The sequence below is a fragment of the Pinus tabuliformis genome, chromosome 4_1, assembly GCF_031772625.1.
Source record: "Pinus tabuliformis cultivar Carrire ecotype Pingquan chromosome 4_1, CPIR1, whole genome shotgun sequence".
NCBI lineage: Eukaryota > Viridiplantae > Streptophyta > Pinopsida > Pinales > Pinaceae > Pinus > Pinus tabuliformis.
In genome coordinates, this window is record NC_142303.1 from 75,929,614 (window position 1) to 75,950,032 (window position 20,419).

At 34.8% G+C, this 20,419-nt stretch overlaps 1 protein-coding gene across 1 annotated transcript in view; it reads left to right on the top strand.

The window, feature by feature from the left end:
- The window catches only part of LOC149174226 (uncharacterized), a 35,491-nt gene extending 16,129 nt beyond the window's left edge, over positions 1 to 19,362 (top strand). Inside the window, exon 3 of the mRNA XM_089420781.1 lies at positions 18,689 to 19,362. Within this exon, the coding sequence (XP_089276907.1) occupies positions 18,689 to 19,327 (639 nt within the window). The 3' untranslated portion in view covers positions 19,328 to 19,362. The remainder of the gene's footprint in view (positions 1 to 18,688) is intronic.
- The last annotated feature ends 1,057 nt before the right edge of the window (positions 19,363 to 20,419 follow it).

The window sequence follows — 20,419 nt, forward strand, 5'->3', positions numbered from 1 at the left end:
ATCCATAAAAAAAGAAATCCCTAAGAACTTTGATGGTCATATTTCATAATGTTGTTTTGATAATGGAAAAGGAGATGTACATGGTACTATGTTTATAAAATGGATAGAATATTTTCAAAATAAAATTTATTTGAAATTGTATGTCCATGAGTCAAATAATATTGCAATAGCTGAAAAGGAACATATATCCCCATAACTTAATTGTTAATAGTTTGAAGTAAACCCGCCCCCCATGCCTTCCCTGGATCCTTAGACTATCTCTTGAAGGGCTTGTGAATTGGATGCAAAATTCCAATAAGTGGATTCTCCAATTTGATGGAGCTTTGAAAAGAAATCCTGGGTTGGAAGGAGGGGGAGGGATTCTCACTAATCCCGAAGGAATCATAGAAGATAGATACCCCAGGGGATTGGGAAAGAAGACAAACAATCAAGCTGAGGCCTATGGTTTGTTTCTCGGTCTCACCTTGGTTCAGAAAAAGGAATCATGGATATGAATATTCTAGGGGACTCCCTTTTGATCATAAAGCATTTGAACCACATTTCGGCAGCACAACACAATAAGTTGAATCAAATCCTTAGGAGAGTCCAAGGAATGCTTCCTCACTTTGGACAATTAAAGTTTTTTCACATCCTAAGAGGGCAAAATAAGGAAGATGACAGGTAAGCCAACTTGGCATGCAAGATGAAAGAAGAAGGCAACGAAGTAAACGGTGTAGCAGGACATTTTCCTATCCCCCATTGCTTATATGCAAATCCAAAACTTGATTTTTATTTTTGATTCCTGCATTAGAAAATGAAATAATAAGATGGAAAATAGGGAGATCAAGTGGTTTATAATCCCCATCATATCCCGCATGGCTCCCTCTTGGCTCCTCCTTGGCACCTACCTCTTCCTTCACTCTTGTCTCTTCACCCTCTCCTCATCTTCCACTTGCTCTGCCACTTCACCCGCCTCTCTTGGCCGCCTAGGCCACCTAGGCTGCTCATACCTCTTCAACCTGCCTCCTATCCTCACTTCCCCTGTCACATCTTCCCTATCATCACACGCTCCCCCTCCCCCCCACCTCGTGGAGGCTCTCCTCAATGTGACGTGCATTATCCTTTGCCGTGTCGTGCTATCCTAAGAAGGTGGTAGCATTTGGAGCTGGCTGGTGCTTAAGTGTGGGAGATTTGGTACTCACTTCTCGGATTAGGCTTCATAGTAAACACATTCAAGGAGAAAACATGCAAATTCCCTTAGAACGAGATTGGCATTTAATCCATCCGGGCTGGTGCAAATAGTTTGCGCAGGGGACAATGAATTTGGACAAGATAGAAGTCGTTTCAACACTCAGGAAAATTATGGAGGATCATTGGGATATAAGAGGTGAGCGTACAATTCCTCATTTCCACATTTGTCTAAGGCTTGGGAATTTCTATATAAGGAGGAATAATGGTTTGATCTTCTGCCAAAAGAGCGGGTCCGTTTCTGTCCTAGTGGTAATTAGCTCAAGGAGCCTGTGGTAGGGTAAAGGGTTTGGGAATTCTGGGGATCCAGGGGTTTGTCACGGCTGTGGGATTAGAGGGAAGTCACTCTCGGGTGTGTAAGCTAGTGTTTGCAGAGGGGGCTTCGTTACATTTGATAAGAGTGAGGCAATTGAGAGGTTCTGTGTTTATCCTTTTCGTGTGGTCTTTGCTGGGCTCTGTGTTTATCCTTTTTGTGTGGTCTTCGTTGGGCTCTGTGTTTATCATTTCTGTGGTCTTTTCTGGCAATTGAGAGGCTTTGTGTTTATCCTTTTTATTCGGATAATCCCTCATATCAGTGTATATCTGTTGTTTACATGGAGGCAATGAGTCATTCCCACGAGGTGGTCTCGGTTTCGGGTTCCTGGGACTATCGCCGCCCTCGTTCCGACAGAATGACGGGGCACTCGGTGAAGTAATGAGGTAGGAGCACTCCACAACCCAATTTCCCATCTCTAGATTGTGGTATCTGTGTCAAGGAACATGTTGAACTCAGGGAGGGGTTGGCGGTGATGAAAATATGTCTTCATCAACAGCAAAAGGAGGCATACGAAATGTAGGAGAGGCAGATAGAAAAGAACCTGAAGATTTGTCAATTAGAGGATGAAGTGGATGCTCTGAGAATGCAAATTGAAGAACTCTTTATCAAACTGGAAGAAAAGAACTCCCGGTCTAATGAAGATACTACTGGTATTGATGTCAATTATCCAATTGCAATGGAGGATTAGCTAGTCCCTTGTGTTTTTGTTTTTTGATGACGAAACATAAACGTATTTTGCTGTTGAAGCAGTTTTGTAAGGTATATACTGGTAATCAAGTAGATATGTGGAATTTTGTAATTTTGGAAAAAAATTGGGTATGAATGAACAATCTGAAAATATTGTTGCCCATGGATGGCATTGTAAACAATCTGTACTTCTCTCGGTTTTTGACCGCGTACGGGCGCAGATTAATATAATCCTTCTACTCTTTACTGTTAAAACAAAAAATAGTTTGCAGTAAGCCAAAAGCCCTTGTCATGACAGATGAAGGTTTATGCTAAGTTAGAACCACTTGGTGTTGAATGGTTTGTGGTAAGCTAAAATCACTTGAGAAATGTAATGGTTAAGTGTAACACATAAAAATTTAGGATGTGGTAAAAAGGCAAGCTAAAGAAAACCCAAGATAGTGATTGATGATGATGTAGGGGGCATGAAAAAGTTTATGATTCAAGAAGTGTTGACAAACCATGTACAAGAAAACATTTCCTATAAAACTAGCAAATAAGGCAGTTGGAGACCCATATATTTTGAATGATGGTGACTTTTGTATATGGAATTCAACAAACATGCTGTTTATATTTTGTAAGTATAGGATCTAATTTAAAAGAAAATGAAGAATGAAGAAGATCAATGACAAAGGCTGGAAAAGACGAGATGAAAATAGAAGATAGAAGATTGCAAACTAAAGAATATTGAAGATGAAGAGCAAATGAGAATAAGATGAAGATTGGACTAGTTCAAAGGACCAATGAAAGAGAGAGTAGATTATTGAATCACAAGTATTTGTTAAGGGGAAGTATGAAGGAATTAATTGTACTTGTAAATATAAATGTCTAAAGTATGTGGTTGCATAAATATATTAGACCAAGCTTACATATCTATACCCAAGATTAAGAATGAGAACAAGGAGAGAAGATAGTATAAGGATTTCAAAAAAGCAAGTTGAGTGATTCATGGAGATACTATTTGAGATAATTATGGAGATGGTTGAATTGAGTATTTAATTATAACATAGCTGTCATGGTCACCTATTGTTATATAAAGGGACCTATTATACAGTGGAAATACACACAATAATGGATCGACTGAATATAATTCTTTGTTTAAGGATTTCTTAATTGTAAACTTCTTAAATCTCTTGCTTCATATATGTTTGAGTTTATTTGTTTCTAAATTAGAGACCCTACAATCACTCCATTTGTATAGATGATAATTGCAATTATGGATCCGATAGTTATTGAGCAATGTAGAAAGAATAATTTTACCACTATTATAGATAATGCTTCTCATTTGGACTCATCTTTAAATCCTCTTCTATGAGTTGGGCATTTATATTATTCTTTGTTTATTGAACTCCCATTGCAATAATTTCAACTTGAAACAACCATGATTTCTTCATTATAATCCCAAATCAAATATATATTATACAATTTCAAAGATAATACAACTTCTATGTCATGACCTTAGTGCTATGTTTTCTTTATTTTTTTGTAATTGCAAAATAAAAGTGAAATTGACAAAATGTTAAGGACATACATTTTTTTTGTGAGGTTACTTTCATTAATCCTTAGGAACATTATATTTGTAGTGGCCTAATGTTAGCCTTTGGTCTGCCATTGGGGAGACCAACCCAATGGAAGTGCATCGAGCTGTCTTTGGAAAATTCATAGTCACAATATCACAAAAATAAATAGCATAATAAAGCCATAATTGTTGTTGGCTGTGAAATATTATGTGCTTGTACTGACATATGTTAGAAAGGAAACTGAAACATAAAAACATGAAAGCCATTGGCTTAGATAACATGCAGAAACTTAAGTAGATTTTGAGGCCTCCACCTCTATTGGGGTGTCTTTAGCTTGACTTGGCATTCTATTCGCTCCTGAGCTTGGTCTTGGTTTAAGGTTGATTTCAATTCTATCTAGGTGGGGCCCTAATTATCCAATTGCATTTTGTCCAACATGAGGAGTATTTCATCATTTGCATCATTGTGCTATAGCAAGACTTTGCTTAACAATAACTTCACGTGCCAATATAAATCTATTGTGTAGAGGTATTGATTTTGTTGATCTTGATTGTGGTCGGTGTCAGGGACACAAGATGTCAACTAGAATGCCTGAGTTTCACAAACATTCTTGCTCTTATATTGAATCCTTGTTAGCTTCCTTGAGTTATTGTTGTATTTCTGGTGGCGTCTTCTCCCTAAACTTGTGTGTTGAAGTCTCCACTCAAAAATCGAGCTCATGTACCACCCAAACAACCTCAACCTCTGCCACCTCTGTGATAACATGCCCTTTGCCCAGTCATGGTAGACACTGGGAAAACAGGAGACGATTGAAAGACCAAAGGTAGTGGAAGGGACATACCCTATCCCTTCTAATTATTGGTACTTAATGTCATTATTGATTAATGCATGATGGCCACCCTCTTTGACTAAGGCCCACTAGGTAGTTAGCCTATTGTTAATAAATGTAAAGGATCATCCTTATTGAATAAGGTCCTTGAGGTATCTAGTTCTCAATAATGAATGTGGCCTAATAATCGAGGTAAGGGCCACTAGTGGTTAAGGCTTGCAGTAGATAAAATTTTTTATAGACGTAAAAACCTATTCAATGTTTTGGAAAGGATTATCTTTCTATTGGAGTATTGCTTGATTTTAGATTCCCCTCTTGAAGAGGTAGATGAACATTATTCACCTTTTGGAATATTAATAAAGGATTAATTGTTTTTTAGGTTCAATATGTTTTTTTTTTAAATTTTATTATGTAGTTTGAATTTCCTCTAGTATTGTTCTTAATTCTTTCTATTGTTATATAAGTACATTACAAGTGGTATTGAAGAATTTTCTTGCATAAATATGTGACCAAATTTTAGAGAACTTTTTTTATAGGCTAGAGATGGGTTCCAACATATATAAATATCAAGACCTATCACGGGGCAAGTAAAATTCCCTTGGGAAGCAAACACGTAGGGAATACAAGTGGGGTTATCTAGTTGGATGCCCATGTACACCTTTATTGGTTCCTTCTGAGTATAATTGTATTATATAGAGTATGTCAATGAATTTGATCTTTCGTGTACCCTTGACTATATTAGAAGCCCCTTAGGAATACTTGAGACTATCCCTATAAAAACATTTTGGTTGTATGTCGCTATAGTAGAATGAGCACAATTACATGGGGAGATCATTCTCAAGTACATAGGAATTGGGTAGGATGGCTAAGGGTATGGTTGATCCTTCTTAGTTATCGCCATGAAGGATTGGGAGAATACTATAGTTGGAAGCTTTAAGGTATGTTGGAGAGCTATGGTGCCTAACATTCCCTTACTCTTACTAACCTTGTTGAAACATCACTATAGAACTTGGAATCTATAAAATTCAAAATTTTCATCTATATAATAGTTTTTCAAAAGTGGAAAAAATGTGGGAGTGGTCTTTGTTGGCTACTTGAATTGTTTATTGATTAAACAGTCGAGTATCACATTAATTTGTCAACCCGGGAAAGTCCTTTTATTTCAAAGGTGACCTCGTACTGTATGTACTTAACTCTAAAAGCATTAAAAGCTGTAGTATACACAATTCTATTTTCTGTCAAACTCCTTACTCTATGTTATAGCAGTTAAAATATATTGCAGAGATGAAATGAAAGCAGTTAACTAAGAATACAAATCTGCAAAGAAAAATAATGGCTGCTCTGTTAGCAGAGGATCAGGACCCTATCCTCAGGGTAAGGATGTTCAGCACCTGCCCCTGTAACCAAATTGCCAATACACACTGCAATTCCTAATCACCGGTGAAGTACTCTTTTACAATATCAAGCAACTAACAAAACAGAGTATCAGCAAAAGGAAATTATCAGAGGTAATGCTACAGAATTCAAACACACTCACACACTAACAGAAAATAAATGGGTGAATCTTGTGAAGAAGGTGGGCCCTGTCCCTCTCACAAGATTCCCCAGAACACAGATGCCGAATTAGATGCTCAGAACAACCTTTTATTCATCTGCCAAAATGTCCAGTTACAATGAAGATTCAGACTTGCTTTTGTTTTTCAAAATTTCCCTTACAACTTGTTTTCTTTTCCCTCTTCCCCCTTCTAATGTAGATGTCTCCTCTTTATAGAGGAGACATCTATTGCAATAGACCGTCATAGTTCATTAAGTTCAACCTTTTTGTCAAAAATAAGAAATCCATCCTTGTTACAGGATGTCGTTACAACAGTGTGACGGTGTATTCTTTCTTGGGTCTCTTACTGTTACACAGCTGGTAAACGAAACTCAACCGTCTTCTTGGAATCCTCGTACTATCCTTTGTCGCTTCACCATTGTTGCTGATTTAGTAAACTCATGCTGTTCCTGGTGTTTCAACAACTGTAACTGTGTTTTACCCTTTCTGGACAGTTGCTGATTGTGCTGTGTCAGCATGGAGCTCTGCCGATCTTCTGATAGTTGTTGTTTCCGCTTGCCAATTCCGGTATTTCAGTTGTTGCAAAATAACGTTTTCCCTGCTTTAGATAGTTGCTGTTGTTGGTGTTGCAGCAACTGCGTAGTCGCTGTTTCTGGTGTTGCAGCAACTACGAACTATAATTTCTGCAGACTTTAGATAGTTTAACGGTTACTTAGCAACTTGGTTAACTTCTCCAAAGATTAATTATAAAGATAACATGAATATGTAATGAATGATTAAACATATAGTAATGAGGAGAGTTCCTTCATACCTTGGAATGATTAGGTCATTATATAATCAAGGCTTTCAACTTATGGACTGAAGAGGGTAATATTATAGCAAAAATACAAGGTCAAAAGTGGTCAATTTGGAGTCCTAACAGTCTTGGGCCTACTTATACCATTGTGGGTGACCTATCTCACACAAAGTTTTGTGTGACATTGATCATGTTGGCATAGCTCATTGGTAACCCTTTTGATGGACCCACATGGTCCCATGATTTCCACTAGGAACACGACCTTGGATACAAGGATCATCCAACTAGAAGCTAAAATATTTATAATATCCCAAAAGTTATAATTCATCCTTTACTCAATTATGCAATTTCAAACATTTGTAAGTCAACATTCCAAATTAACATAACAATATATTGGTTGTTTGGAATGATAGGTTGGGACATTGAATGGAAGTAGTGAGGCTTTAATGGGCGATAGACATTGCGCTTTGACACCCTTTTATGACAATCAAGCCAGTATGAGGGTAGATTTGAATCCTAGGGTAGATTTGAATAAGGTTGATGACTTTGATCCAAACAAAATGGGTTGGTTGGTTGGAACACTATTTTTCCTTTTATGGTATTGATGATGAATAAATTAAGCTTTGAGTGGGTGTGTTGTATTTGGATAAGGATTGTTGGAAGCAGTGGCAATGACATATTATGGGGACATTTCTTGGAACTAGTTTGTGAAGGCCCTTTACACTCAATTTTAAATTGACACTAATTATATGGGGATGCTTACTAAGTTGCTGCAAACCAACATAGTGGAAGAGTATATTGCTTGTTTTGAGTGATTGGTGATTAAAACATAATGTTTTGATGATGTGCCTTTTAGGTTTTTTAATTAATGGTGTCCAAGTTGAGATGTATCACCTAATGTTTTTGGTTGGAGGCTTCTTAGCTAGCTCATTGTGCACATGTTGTGGTAATTGCCTAGTCCAAACACTCCAATCTTGTTCAATAACCATGTCCTAACGTTGTGCCACTTATGCATCCTTCTCCACCCATTTAGGTCCATAAGTTGACTCATGTAAAATTGACATGACTTCCGTTTATGATCTCCACTATAATTTTGATGTAAAATATTTCAAAGGGCATAAATGTAAGGAATATAAAATTTTTGTCGTTGATATGGTCTCACTTAGCAACTTTGAGGCAATTTTAAATGATGGTGTGGTTGAGATGGATCCTACAGAGATTATCATCCCCACTAATGAAGTTCCCACTTTGGACCATCCTTGTGAGGAAACCCAATTTCAAATCATGCTTTGGCAAGTATTACATCTCCTAGACCTTGAAGTTTGTAGGATATATGAAGCACATGAATGTGATTATTTGAATAGACCTACACTACACAATTTCTTGAATCATCAAATAGTAGAAGAAATGTACTATTATGTCCAAGTCCTATATAACAACCAAATGGGTTACTATGGAATGCGATGGTAAGTGTGAGAGTGTGAAACTCCAAATGGGTAACTATTATCTAAAATCTAACATGTTTCCCACACAAATGAGAGGTAATGAGAGGTTTTTATGTAGTTTAGGGTGCAAAATAGTTATGAACATTGGGCCTTTTACCATGGATTTCAATGAGTGATAAATTACTAAATAAGAAAAGACATCTCTACACTCCCAAATATATTCAAGAAAGCTCCCACAAAATCATTAGTTATTCACAATTTGGAAAAGATCCTAAAGAAGGTTCATTGAAGAGGGGTCAAAGAAGGTTCACTGAAGATGGGACACTCAACATTATTGCAAAGCTAAATGCCATCCATCTTATGTATAACACCCCACACCCATGGATTTCAAGGAGTGGCACATTACTTAAATATGAAAGGACATCTATACACTCCCAAAGATTTTTAAGCAAGCTTCCACAAAATCATTAGCTTTCACAATTTAGAAAAGCTCCTAAATAAGGTTCACTGAAGAGGGGTTGCTCAACATTATTGCAAAGCTAAATGCCATCCATCTTATGTAGAACTCCCCATATCCAAGTTCCCTTCATCTGAATCCTGCCATTCAATATAATCAGAGATCTTAGAATTGAGTTCATTGAACTCAATTCTTTGATCAATGATGATGTTTGTTAATTGTTCACTAGCATTCAGAGGTGGAATGATATTTGATATGTGTTGGAGGAAGAGCTGCTTTTGCTTTGTCAGTAAAGTATTTAGTGTCAAAGCCTCATTAATAAATTCCTCTGCAATAGGAATATCCATATACTTTGCTAGGTCATTGTTTAACTCTTGGATCTGTTTGTTTTTAGTAGATAAGTCATTTTCATGACTTACCTTTAGTAGTTCCATATCCTGTTGTAGTTTTTGCAGCGGTTCCTCTGCTTGATGGTTTACGCTGGTTCTTTCTTCATCTAATTGTCGCATTAGTGTTACTTGGGAGCGGGAGCGAAAACGGGTGCGGGAGTGACATTTTCAAAAGCTCCTGCTTTGGGAGCGAATCCCAGAGCGTTTTTTATATATATATATATATATATATATATATATATATATATATATATATATTTATATTTTGATACATATATGTCAACAAAAACATGTAGAATGATGAATTAGATATAAAAAACATAAAAAATAGATTGAACCATATAACAACAATCATCTAGAAGTTATAACCTTCATCAATCACGTCCACAAGTTAGTAACATAGTAACATACAACATATTGAGTCTCATGATTCATCAATCTTAAAGTTTCAAGCTTTCAAAATTCAATATATAACATTTATCATCATTGATCACTAAAGTTGTACTTGTAAGCTAAGTGTAACCATTACAACAAATAATATCTAACATGAAATGAAATGTTATAAAGTGAAATGAAACAACTTTCAACTTTCATGAAGCATCATATTCATAATTCATTACTAATGAGTTATAATTGCCAACTTCAAACTTAAATTGTCATATATTGTTTAAAAAAATATCATAATAAATATGAAAGAGTCAATAGTTATAAAAACTACTAGAAACTAGAAAAGAGAAGTAAATCTATTATCTATTGCTTATGCTTGGGCCTCTTGCCACCACAAGAAATGTCTAAATTTTTAGTCTTGTTGGAAAATCAGGATCTTTGTCATTAATATCACCCTCTGAGCATTAATATCTAGAGGTATCTTTGTTAGTACATCTGTATCTGCATAGGGATCTTTGTCATTAATATCACCCTCTAAGTATTAACATAAGATAGAAAAAGCATAGCATGTCAAGTCAAGATTTTGTTTGAGTGATGCATACATTTTTAGGAGGGTCATGATAGAGGAGTTTGACAACCAATGTCACTAACATCAAGGTACATAGAGGGATTGGTGCTCTTGATTAAATACGAGTTCTATACCCTAATACATGACAAAATTCAATGGAAACATTGCAATCCTAAAATCCTGAAAAAATGATAAGTCTGCTAGATTTTGAATGAAATCTAAAATTCTACTTTCTCCATAAGAAATCCAATGAGGTCGGAACCACTCTCAAACATCCTATGTCATTTCATGGTAATGTTAAAAATTTAAGTAAAAGGATAAAAATGAAGATTAAGGAGAATGTCACTTTTATTTTAAGAATTTAATATTACCATGAATCACATATCAATACTAGGGCCATAGACTTGATCATTAAGCTACCCCACTCAAGACTTATTTGTTTCTTTGAAAAAATTGCATTTGGAACATCATTGCAATTTTTTTTTTTTGCAAAAAAGGCAAAATGCTCTCGAAAACGCTCCTGAAAAGGCAGGGAGCGTTTTTTTTTAGGGAGCGCACTCCCGACCTGCTCCCGAGTCACTCCTGCCCGGAGCGCGGATTGGGATCGGGTGGGGGGGGGGGCACTCCCCCGCAACACTGTCGTAGTAATAATGCGATCTGGTCATCCTTTTCTTTAATCAAAACAGAGACTTCAGTTGCTTTGTCGATTGTTGTTGTAGCATAGGCTCCGACAAATTGAGATAGTTGAGTCAAATGTTCAGTCAGATTTATTTGTGTGTCCTTCCATAGGACATCCATAAATTCATGTTCTGAGGGAGTTTCGGTTCTCCTCCTCTTCCTCTATCTTTTCACAACAACTTTATGAAGAGGGTTGTAAAAGACGTCTAGAGGGGGGATATATGTTACATTCAAAACAATTTCAGTAGTTGGATCTGCAGGGATTACCTCTGTATCTTGGGAACTTGTTTTTGGACCTTCAGTGGTCACTACTGCTATTTGCCCTGGCGGGGTCTGAAATCCTGTAGTTTCTTGTGTTGATGACACCTTAGGGGTATCCTGTAGTTTGTCGTTGAATGCATCCCACAACTTTTCCAATTCATCTGTTTCTGCTTCCTGCTCTCATGACGTGCTTGGCTTATTCTGCTTCTGAGACTTGGTTTCAATTATATGATCAGTAATCCAAAATTCTTGTGGGAGGTATTCTAACCTTTGTCCTCTAAACTCCTGGAAATTTTTGAACTTCTCTGCGTTGAACTTTGTCTTGGCTGCATTCAGAATTTGTTCAAAGTCCTCGGCAAATTCCAGTAAATCTTCAAACTCATCAACTGCATGAGTTACAGATCTGATAGTAACTGAAAGGGTGAATTTGTTTGCTATATGCTATGGATCATAAGGCCTAGCCGATAGAACGGGAAGCTTTAATGACTGCGTATTCTGATACTCTTTATATGCATAACCATAGTTAAGAAGGGTAAATGACCCACATTGAAGGGGAAAATTTGGCCATAAAGATTTCTTCATTTCTCTCAATGTTTTTGTAAGGCCATTTCCTACTGTCTGGTATGCTACTTCTCTTGCCAGTAATTTATTCGATACATACATAGGGAGGACACATGGGAAAGCTTGGCTACCAAATATCTTGATATAAGAGAAGGATTCTTCTAGAAAATACCTTCTGATTGCTTGGAGGTCTGTGATAGCTTCTTTTGTGAATCTCGGACATCTTCTATTAAAAACTAACTGATGTAAGGGAAGAACAACTCCCTGACATAATTGGTGAAAATGTGGAATATAGTCTTGTTCCCACATTTGCTTATAACTTAGGAAGATAGGAGTAGGATCATTGGTAGTCCATTTCCAACCCATGGTTGGAAAATGAGTACAGAAACAAACAACATCAAAGATATATGTAGACATGAAGAATTGGGGAACTGCTCTAGAGGAGGCAGCCCTAGTCTGGCGATATTCAGTAATCGCTTTGGCCAAATTCTCAGACAGAATGGTTGCCCAATTCATGACGCGAGAATTAACACAAGCCTCAAGTAACGGAACCTAATTGATCGAGAATTCAGAATTATCAAGGAAGCCATACAATCTACATAGCATGGAGACTGCAAAATTATAAGGATTGGCCAAAGAAGCAATGGGGTACATACCCGCTTTATCATGTTTGAATTTATTGTCTCTTCTCCTCCATCCTTGTATCACGTGGAACGGGTTTTCGTTTTCCTCTACGAACTTTGCAACACAATGCTTGTCGTAGACGTCCTGGGCATCGGGTAGGTTGTACATTTGTTGTAAATCTTCGGCTCTGAAAGAACCCAAGACTGTATTTTTAGCTGTCTTGATAACTTTGTCTTCGACTTCTGTATTCTCTACTATCCATCTTATCATATTTGTGTATGGCAAGAGTCTAGCCCTTGCTGCTATTCGGTGAAGGAAAGAGCACGCAACGTCTCTGAATTGCACTCCTGATGGTTCTGTGCTGTCAGCAGTTGGTTGAATGTTTGTTACTTCAGGATTTTCATTCTCTAGTGTAGTATAGATAGTTTGCGATGTAGTGGCACCTCCATCTGCAGTGCATACTGTATTTGTAAAGACAGACATCATCTTTGTGCTTCCAGTTTCTGTGATAGATTGCTTGGTATGTTTCTGTATCACCTTTCGAATGGACATCGTTTGAATGGAGTTCCTATTAAAACCAACAACAATTAATTGTTGCGTAAAATAAAAGATGATGAAATAACTGAACTTTTTGAGAAAAGATCCGGGAACAAGTTCAGCATTAATCAACCATAACGAATACCATGATTACATGCATAGGGATGATAACCGTATTAACTCATTCTGACCTAACTCGTGTCCGACTTAAAAACACTTATTAAACATCTGTCAAATCCGTCGCATCGGATATTTAAGCTATGGCGCGAATGAAACTTTGTTTGATGGATCTTGCGATATGTGATATCGCAAAATCGCAATATTGGGATATCGCAATATCGGGGTTTTGGTAGGTAACTTTTAAGCTGTTGACATAATATCCTTCGACGTGCAATATGCGATCGGGATGTCGCATACTAAGTTCAATCAGAAGTCGCATATCGGTATTTTTTGAATGTGCTTAACTTTGCTACTAAGGAATCATGCGATTTGCAATGAAGACTTTAATATGTTTTGAAAGGGTTTTTGAAAAGTGACAATTTTCTAAAAGTTGGCATTTTATTCACAAAGAAGGGAAAAATTTAATTTAAAAAGGGTCCCTATTTGTATTATACATAATAAAAATGGGGGGCGGCGGGGAAGGGGGGGGGGGGGGGGGGTGTTTTGCATAACACAACATTAGTAGAACTCGTTTATACGGTTTTTTCACCAAGTAGAGCATGTCTCCGAAGATTTGAATCCACCACGACCAAAAACACACTATCCACCACGGAGAAAAACACAATATGTGTCTCTATCACTTGAGCTAAACTCCTTAAACATGTTATGCATGTTTATTTAGTTGTCCATATGACTTAATATAATTCATGTAAAGCAATTAAAAGTAATAAGAATGTGTGAGTAAGATGTTTAAACATTTTACTTTTCAAAAATATTTCAACACTGGATTTAAACAAACTATTTAAAGATATATGTTAACTAATTAATGTGGATAGCAACTTCATATATATATATATGTGAAAAAAAATTAATGTTGTATATATTAAAATATTCAATGTGGTTATGAATAAAATATTTTAATATGATTTAATATTGACATATACTTAAAAATATATTAATTAAAAAAACCATTTGTGTATTGATAAAATTTCTCAATGTTCATGTTATATAAAATATTTTAATCTCAAATATATATATATATATATATATATTATGGTTAAAATGTTTGAAGTGGTCTCAATATTTTATAGTTCTGTCTTATTTTAAGGTATGTTTTTTTGTTGAAATCTAATACAGGTTTTTTCGGACTTACAAGTTTAAGCTATGTACTCTATACAACATTCAGAAATACAATTTAAACAAAGAAAAATTACACATTGTTTGCACTTTAAAAGAGTTTGCACCTAGAGAAATTTAATCCCTTGGCTCATATTAACTCATGTTAGAGCCATGCTTAAGATAAATCTATACTTGTAGATAGTTTTAGACAAACATTACCAAGTCTTTAAACTACTTACTCCCTATAAGGAACATTACCATAATCATAGTATCCCATTGATTTCAGAAAATGAAGCCTCAAATACATCTTATAAACATCTTTTTATAGAAAATTTATTCAAATATATAGTTAAAGAATTGTTGGAAAATTGAGTGATATATGTCCAATATAAGCTCTTACTCGTCCTTGGTCATCATGGTTGTGATGAAAGAAGGCACCTAACACGTCTCCCAACTTTCAACTTTCATGCTCTCAACAAGTTGGATGATCAAAGATAAATTTCCAGTTCTAATCATTGATGACCTCTTGATGAGCTGAAGTCTCAAGTCTGCACTAAACTTGATCTGCGTTTTGGTTATCACCAAATTTAAATGAAGTAAATATTCGACATATGTGAAGGATATTATGCTTTTTGGCTGAAGTTTGGTCTTTGCAATGTCTTAACCACTTTCCAGATTCATGAATAAGCTTTCAGATCTATGAATAAGTTATTTCTGTACTTTTGTGATTTTATTTTAATTAACATAACATATGTATAATAAAGTGATTCCTTTATAATTTAAATTATATTTTTTTTTTGGAAAAGGTCATAAGTTGAAATCCAAAATGTAATAATGAATGGCTTTTTTTTTTTTTAAGATTTTATATTGAATTAAAATGAATCCTAAGAAGCCATTGTGAATTGAAATTAAATTATCCCCAAAAATTATCATTAAACCTGATATCCATGTTGTGCTTGGTTGGGATTTTCTCATGTTTGTTTCTGTAACTTCATAAATGCACAGCCCTTGCAAATAGTCCGGGCAAATTAATCACTGAAGTTGGCTACAGTATGGTCGACTTGCGCTAACTCATACGTGGGATGAGGAGCCATCAACGGTTCGATTGACCAGTGCAGTAGCAAAAATTAACGTTGGTCTTATATAAATAATTTATAGAAGCCTTTGACATGATCGAGCGCTGAGAAATTGTTGCACTGGGCATCTTTCTTGTCCAAGATTATGTGTGTAGATATTGGCATCCCCATACCCAGGAACCAAGTCAAATAAAAGTGCATGTCACAAGCGGCTTGTTGGTTTGTTTTTAACGTAGTGTTACGTTCACGAAGATAATGAGGCACAACTCTCCAAAAGTCTGTTCCACAGAAAACAAACCAACCTAAATGCCATTCCCACCCTCAGAAATCTGTTCCACAGAAAGTGAGCCAACTTAAATACCACTCCTATCGTGCATTAGTCGAATAGGTTTCGTTTAATGAATGATATGATCAGGTATCGCCACCAAACAAATCGATTTCTTTGCAGTTGAATTAAGTTTCAACCAAAATTGTTCTGTCAATTTACTTTCAAATTCTTCTGCACAATCTTGCATGCAGAGAAGAGTAAGTTTCAACCAAAATTGTTCTGTCAATTTACTTTCAAATTCTTCTGCACAATCTTGCCTGCAGAGAAGTCTATATTTGTTAGTCATCTTTATTTGATATTAGATTGCGAGAATATGTTAAAATCCAATACACAAGAGCTAAATTATTCATGTACATTAAATTTTCAAATTTGCAATCCAGATAATTTCTAATTTCAACTATATATACAGATGTCGATTCACGAGAGAGCTTAAATATGTGGCCCATTTCAATTGTTATCGATGTGTAGGAGAATAACCTTGGGTTTCGACTGGACTCCTCCATGTGGGTCTCGGCTTTGATTATGGTTTGGTTTATTTCCATTGTTATTGGTGCGTAGTGGAATCACCTTGGGTTTAACTTGACTCCTCCATGTGGGGTTTGGTTTTGATGTGTGGTGGAATAATTTTGGCTTTAATTTGACTTTTTCATGTGGGACTTGGTTTTGATTATGGTTTGGTTTTGGGGCTTGACTTTGATTATGGTTTCGTTTTGTTTTGTTTAGTTTTGAATTGTGTTGAAGTTTTTTGAATTGTGTTGAAGTTTGAATAAGGATGGCGTGGGATGGTTGTGGATTATAGTTTGATTTAGTTTAATTTTGTAATTGAGTTGAAATTTGAATCAGGTTTGTGTGATATAATTATATGGTGGGGTTTTATTGAAGATATTAGAGAATATAAAATTAAAAGTGTTTTAATTTTATTATAGTATGGTTTAAGTTAGTTTTGTAATTGAAGTCAATAAAGTTTATGTGAGATGATGGTTTGGTAAAGGAATTAGTGAAAGATATTAGAATATGAATTTTACTTTTTAATTTGAAAAAGGAGAGAAGACTGAAGGCATGTGTTTTCATTTTTTTTTAAACACTGAGAAGACTTATGACATAAATCTCCATTTATAGAACTAAAAGGGTCAAGTTTTTATTTTTTAGTTAGGAAAGGGCAGGGGACTTACTATATGAGTACCCATTTGTTGGAGTTTTATATAAATTATGTGTAAGGTATGAAGCATGTAAAATGTTAGGATGTTTTTTGAGATTATATTCCAAAAATGAGTAATTGGAAATGAGGTGAAGTATGTTAAAGATTTAGAGGATTTTTAGATTCCATTTAAATAAATGGTTGATATGAACAAGACGCAAGTTATACAAAGTTTTTGATGTTATAATTTCAATAAAATGATGCTGAAAATTGAAAAGGGTTTTAAAATGGTTAATAACTTTGAGCTTGAGTGTGAGTGTAGGTATGTGAAATAAAGTAAGATTGTCTTTGAAATGTTTGCTTTTTGAAATGATAGTAATTGAGAATAGTAAATGACTCACTTTGGTGCTTTGGTCTAGGCATTTTTGGTTTAATTTTTTTTTAGTAAGATGTAATATTGAAAGGTTAAATGTTAAAGGATCCTCATAGATAACGAAGACCAAGGAAATGGTGGTATGCGACGAATAAGAACCATGTAAAAGAAAGAGAAAAATGAAGTGTTGATATAAGAGATGAGATTTTGGGGATTAAACCCAAAAGTATAAATTGCCATATCATGTGTACCTAACGTTAACTCTGCCAAGTGCTAAACTTATGCATTATATGTGCTCTCATTTTGAATGAACCTATGATCTATGGCATCGAGAATGCTTGAAACAAGATGTCATTTTTTTACTTGTCATTATCCAACCAATATGTAATTTTGATAATACTTTGCAAATTCAAATATTCCCTTAGTGATAGAAATTTAAAACGACATCAAGCTAGCTAAAGACCCAAGCTTGGATGGAAAACTCAAATGCTTGGAGCCACATTTAGAATTAGGGTTTTAGACAATTTAGGCAAAAATATTGAAATGGGGTTAGCTTGACAATGTTTTTCCTACTTGTATCAGTTGAATAAAGCAATGGTCAATACCAATTATTGGTAATGAAAACATAAGAAAAATAATCACTGGTGAAGTATGAAACAAGGTTAGAGGCACTCGTACACTCAAGGTTGAAACACACCTATAAATGCTAAATTATGGAAGACAAAATATCTATATGATTTTTCATTGGAAGAGAAAAGTACACAAATAACATTTTAATTAACAATAGATTGGGCGAATACAAGTGAGTGAGGAGACATCTTTTAATATAACTCTCAACAAAGGACTTTGTACTGACTTAGTGGTGTGCCATTGACAAGTCTCATTAATATCTATTAATAAGCTTAGTGACAATTCATTAATATGAATAGCTGACAACCCTTAGATAACTTAGTGATGGGCCACTAATAACTTAAAACATTAGATTTATGAGATTATATACAAAATAGCTCATATACAAAATGTGTTGTTTATGTATACACACCATACAATATCTTATCAAGGTATGAATTTCTATCCCAAATAAAGATTCCTCCTTTTGTCAGAGGGTATTATGGTAGTGATCAAGGAAGAAATTTCGTAACGTGTTTGTTGGTTTCTAGTGACCAAGAATATTTCTTCTCATAAGCCCATTGGAGATAATTGATTTGAGGTTTATTGATAGGTAATTAATTGGCTTATCATGTGCATAATGACATTCAAACCTTTTCCATGTCCAAGTTTTGCTTTATTTCATTCACTATAAACTTTAGTTTGGTTTACATAATACCTATGTTAGGTACAATTTTTAAGTTAATTTTTGTTCCATCTATATATATCCAATAAGAAGTATGGATGTTAACATATTTTGATTGTAAAAAATATTCATTAATTGAAAACCTATTCATTGGATTTATTGTGATCCTCGTTTGGAGTGAAGAACCATTAACAAATATGGTTTGTTATGCCTAGGAAGTTTAATCCTACACTTGCCATTATCTTTCTTTTGTTTGTTTGTTAAACTTTGGCAACTTTAGATATCATGGACTTTGACTATGATTCACATGTTTGTGTCTTTGCAGGTTGTACAATGGGGAGAATCAAACATGTGTGATGCAGAGAGGCGACTTCTTGCGAATGCTTTGCTTGACTTTTCAAATGAGAGGTTTATACTTTTATCAGAGACTTGCATCCCAGTGTTTAATTTTAGTACAATTTACCATTACTTGATCAAATCAAAACATAGTTTTGTGCATTCCTCTGATGACCCACGTCCTGAAGGAAGGGGTCGTTATAACATGAATATGGCCCCTGAAGTCACATTATCTCAGTGGAGAAAAGGATCACAATGGTTCGAGGTTCATCGTATGCTGGCAATTGATATAATTTCTGACACCAAATATTACCAAATATTCAAGGCATTTTGCAAACCATCTTGTTACATTGATGAGCATTACATTCCCACTATGTTGAGCATGAAATTTGGATCTCTTATTTCTAATAGAAGTATCACCTGGGTTGACTGGTCAAGGGGCGGATCTCACCCAGCCATGTTTGGAAAGGACGATATCACACAAGATTTTATGGAAAACATTCGTGATGCAAATAATTGCACATACAATGACCAGACCACGTCCTTATGTTTTTTGTTTGCTCGTAAATTTTCTCCAAGTGCGTTGGATCCTCTATTGAGCATGTCAACACATTTTGGATTTGATTGATCATATATTCAATTATTATGCATTTTGGCTTTTAAGGGTTGGATATCACTCCCTTTGGTACAAATGGATTAAACATGTCTTAGCTGTAGTTTAGGCATCTCTTAAAGTATTTTGCAACTTATTTATAGTTCCAAATGCCACCTTAAGAAAATTTCAAAATATTTATTATAGAATTTCATTCCACTTCGGGTTTCAGTTCTTGATTGATTTATTGATGCACTACCTATTTCACTAAGTAGATTTTAACTGATTTTACATTCCTTGACTTCAATGTCTTATATCTTTATTTGCATAGATTTATAAAATAAATTTTGCATTAAATTATTGGCCCAACTTAAGCTACTTGCTTAGGTGATCTTTAAAGTTTTAGGTTGTACACCCTTTTAACTTTTTTGAGATTACTTTTCATATTGAAAGTCTCTTGTATGAAATGATCGTATAAAATTTGAGACTTGCCTTTAGTTATGCTCTTAGATAGATCACACAAAACTTAAGGCTTAACTATGCCTACTTAGTGTGATAGGTCATGTTTTTAGATATATCAATATTTAATATTTTGTTCTATAATTATGCTATGGGAATTTCAGGAATTTTCCATTTCTATTTAAGGTATTGTGGAGATACTTTATTTTGATAATATAATGTTATTCTACAATGTTAACCATAACCACTAGAGGTCATGTTCCATACCAAGTCTCAACTATCTTTCAAATCAAATGTGACATACATTTTATAGTGTTTTGATAGTCATATTCACATGAAAACATGAAAATGGATAGAGGTTTTTATTATTTTCAAAGAAGAAATATGTATTTTTTTAAATGCAATTATTAAAATTTTCAATTTTTATCACTCGATTTTTATTAATTTTATCTTTTTTAATAATGATAAAATATAAAATTCAATATATTTTTTACCATTTATTTCATAATATTTATATATTTTTTATATTTAACTGCCATAAATAAAATAAACTTGCTTGAAAAATATTATCACTAATTTTTATTAATGTTATTCTTTAATTATATGTAACACCCTTGGATATGAGAGTAAGAACTGAAGTTATTGTTGTTAATGATTTACTTTTGTTTT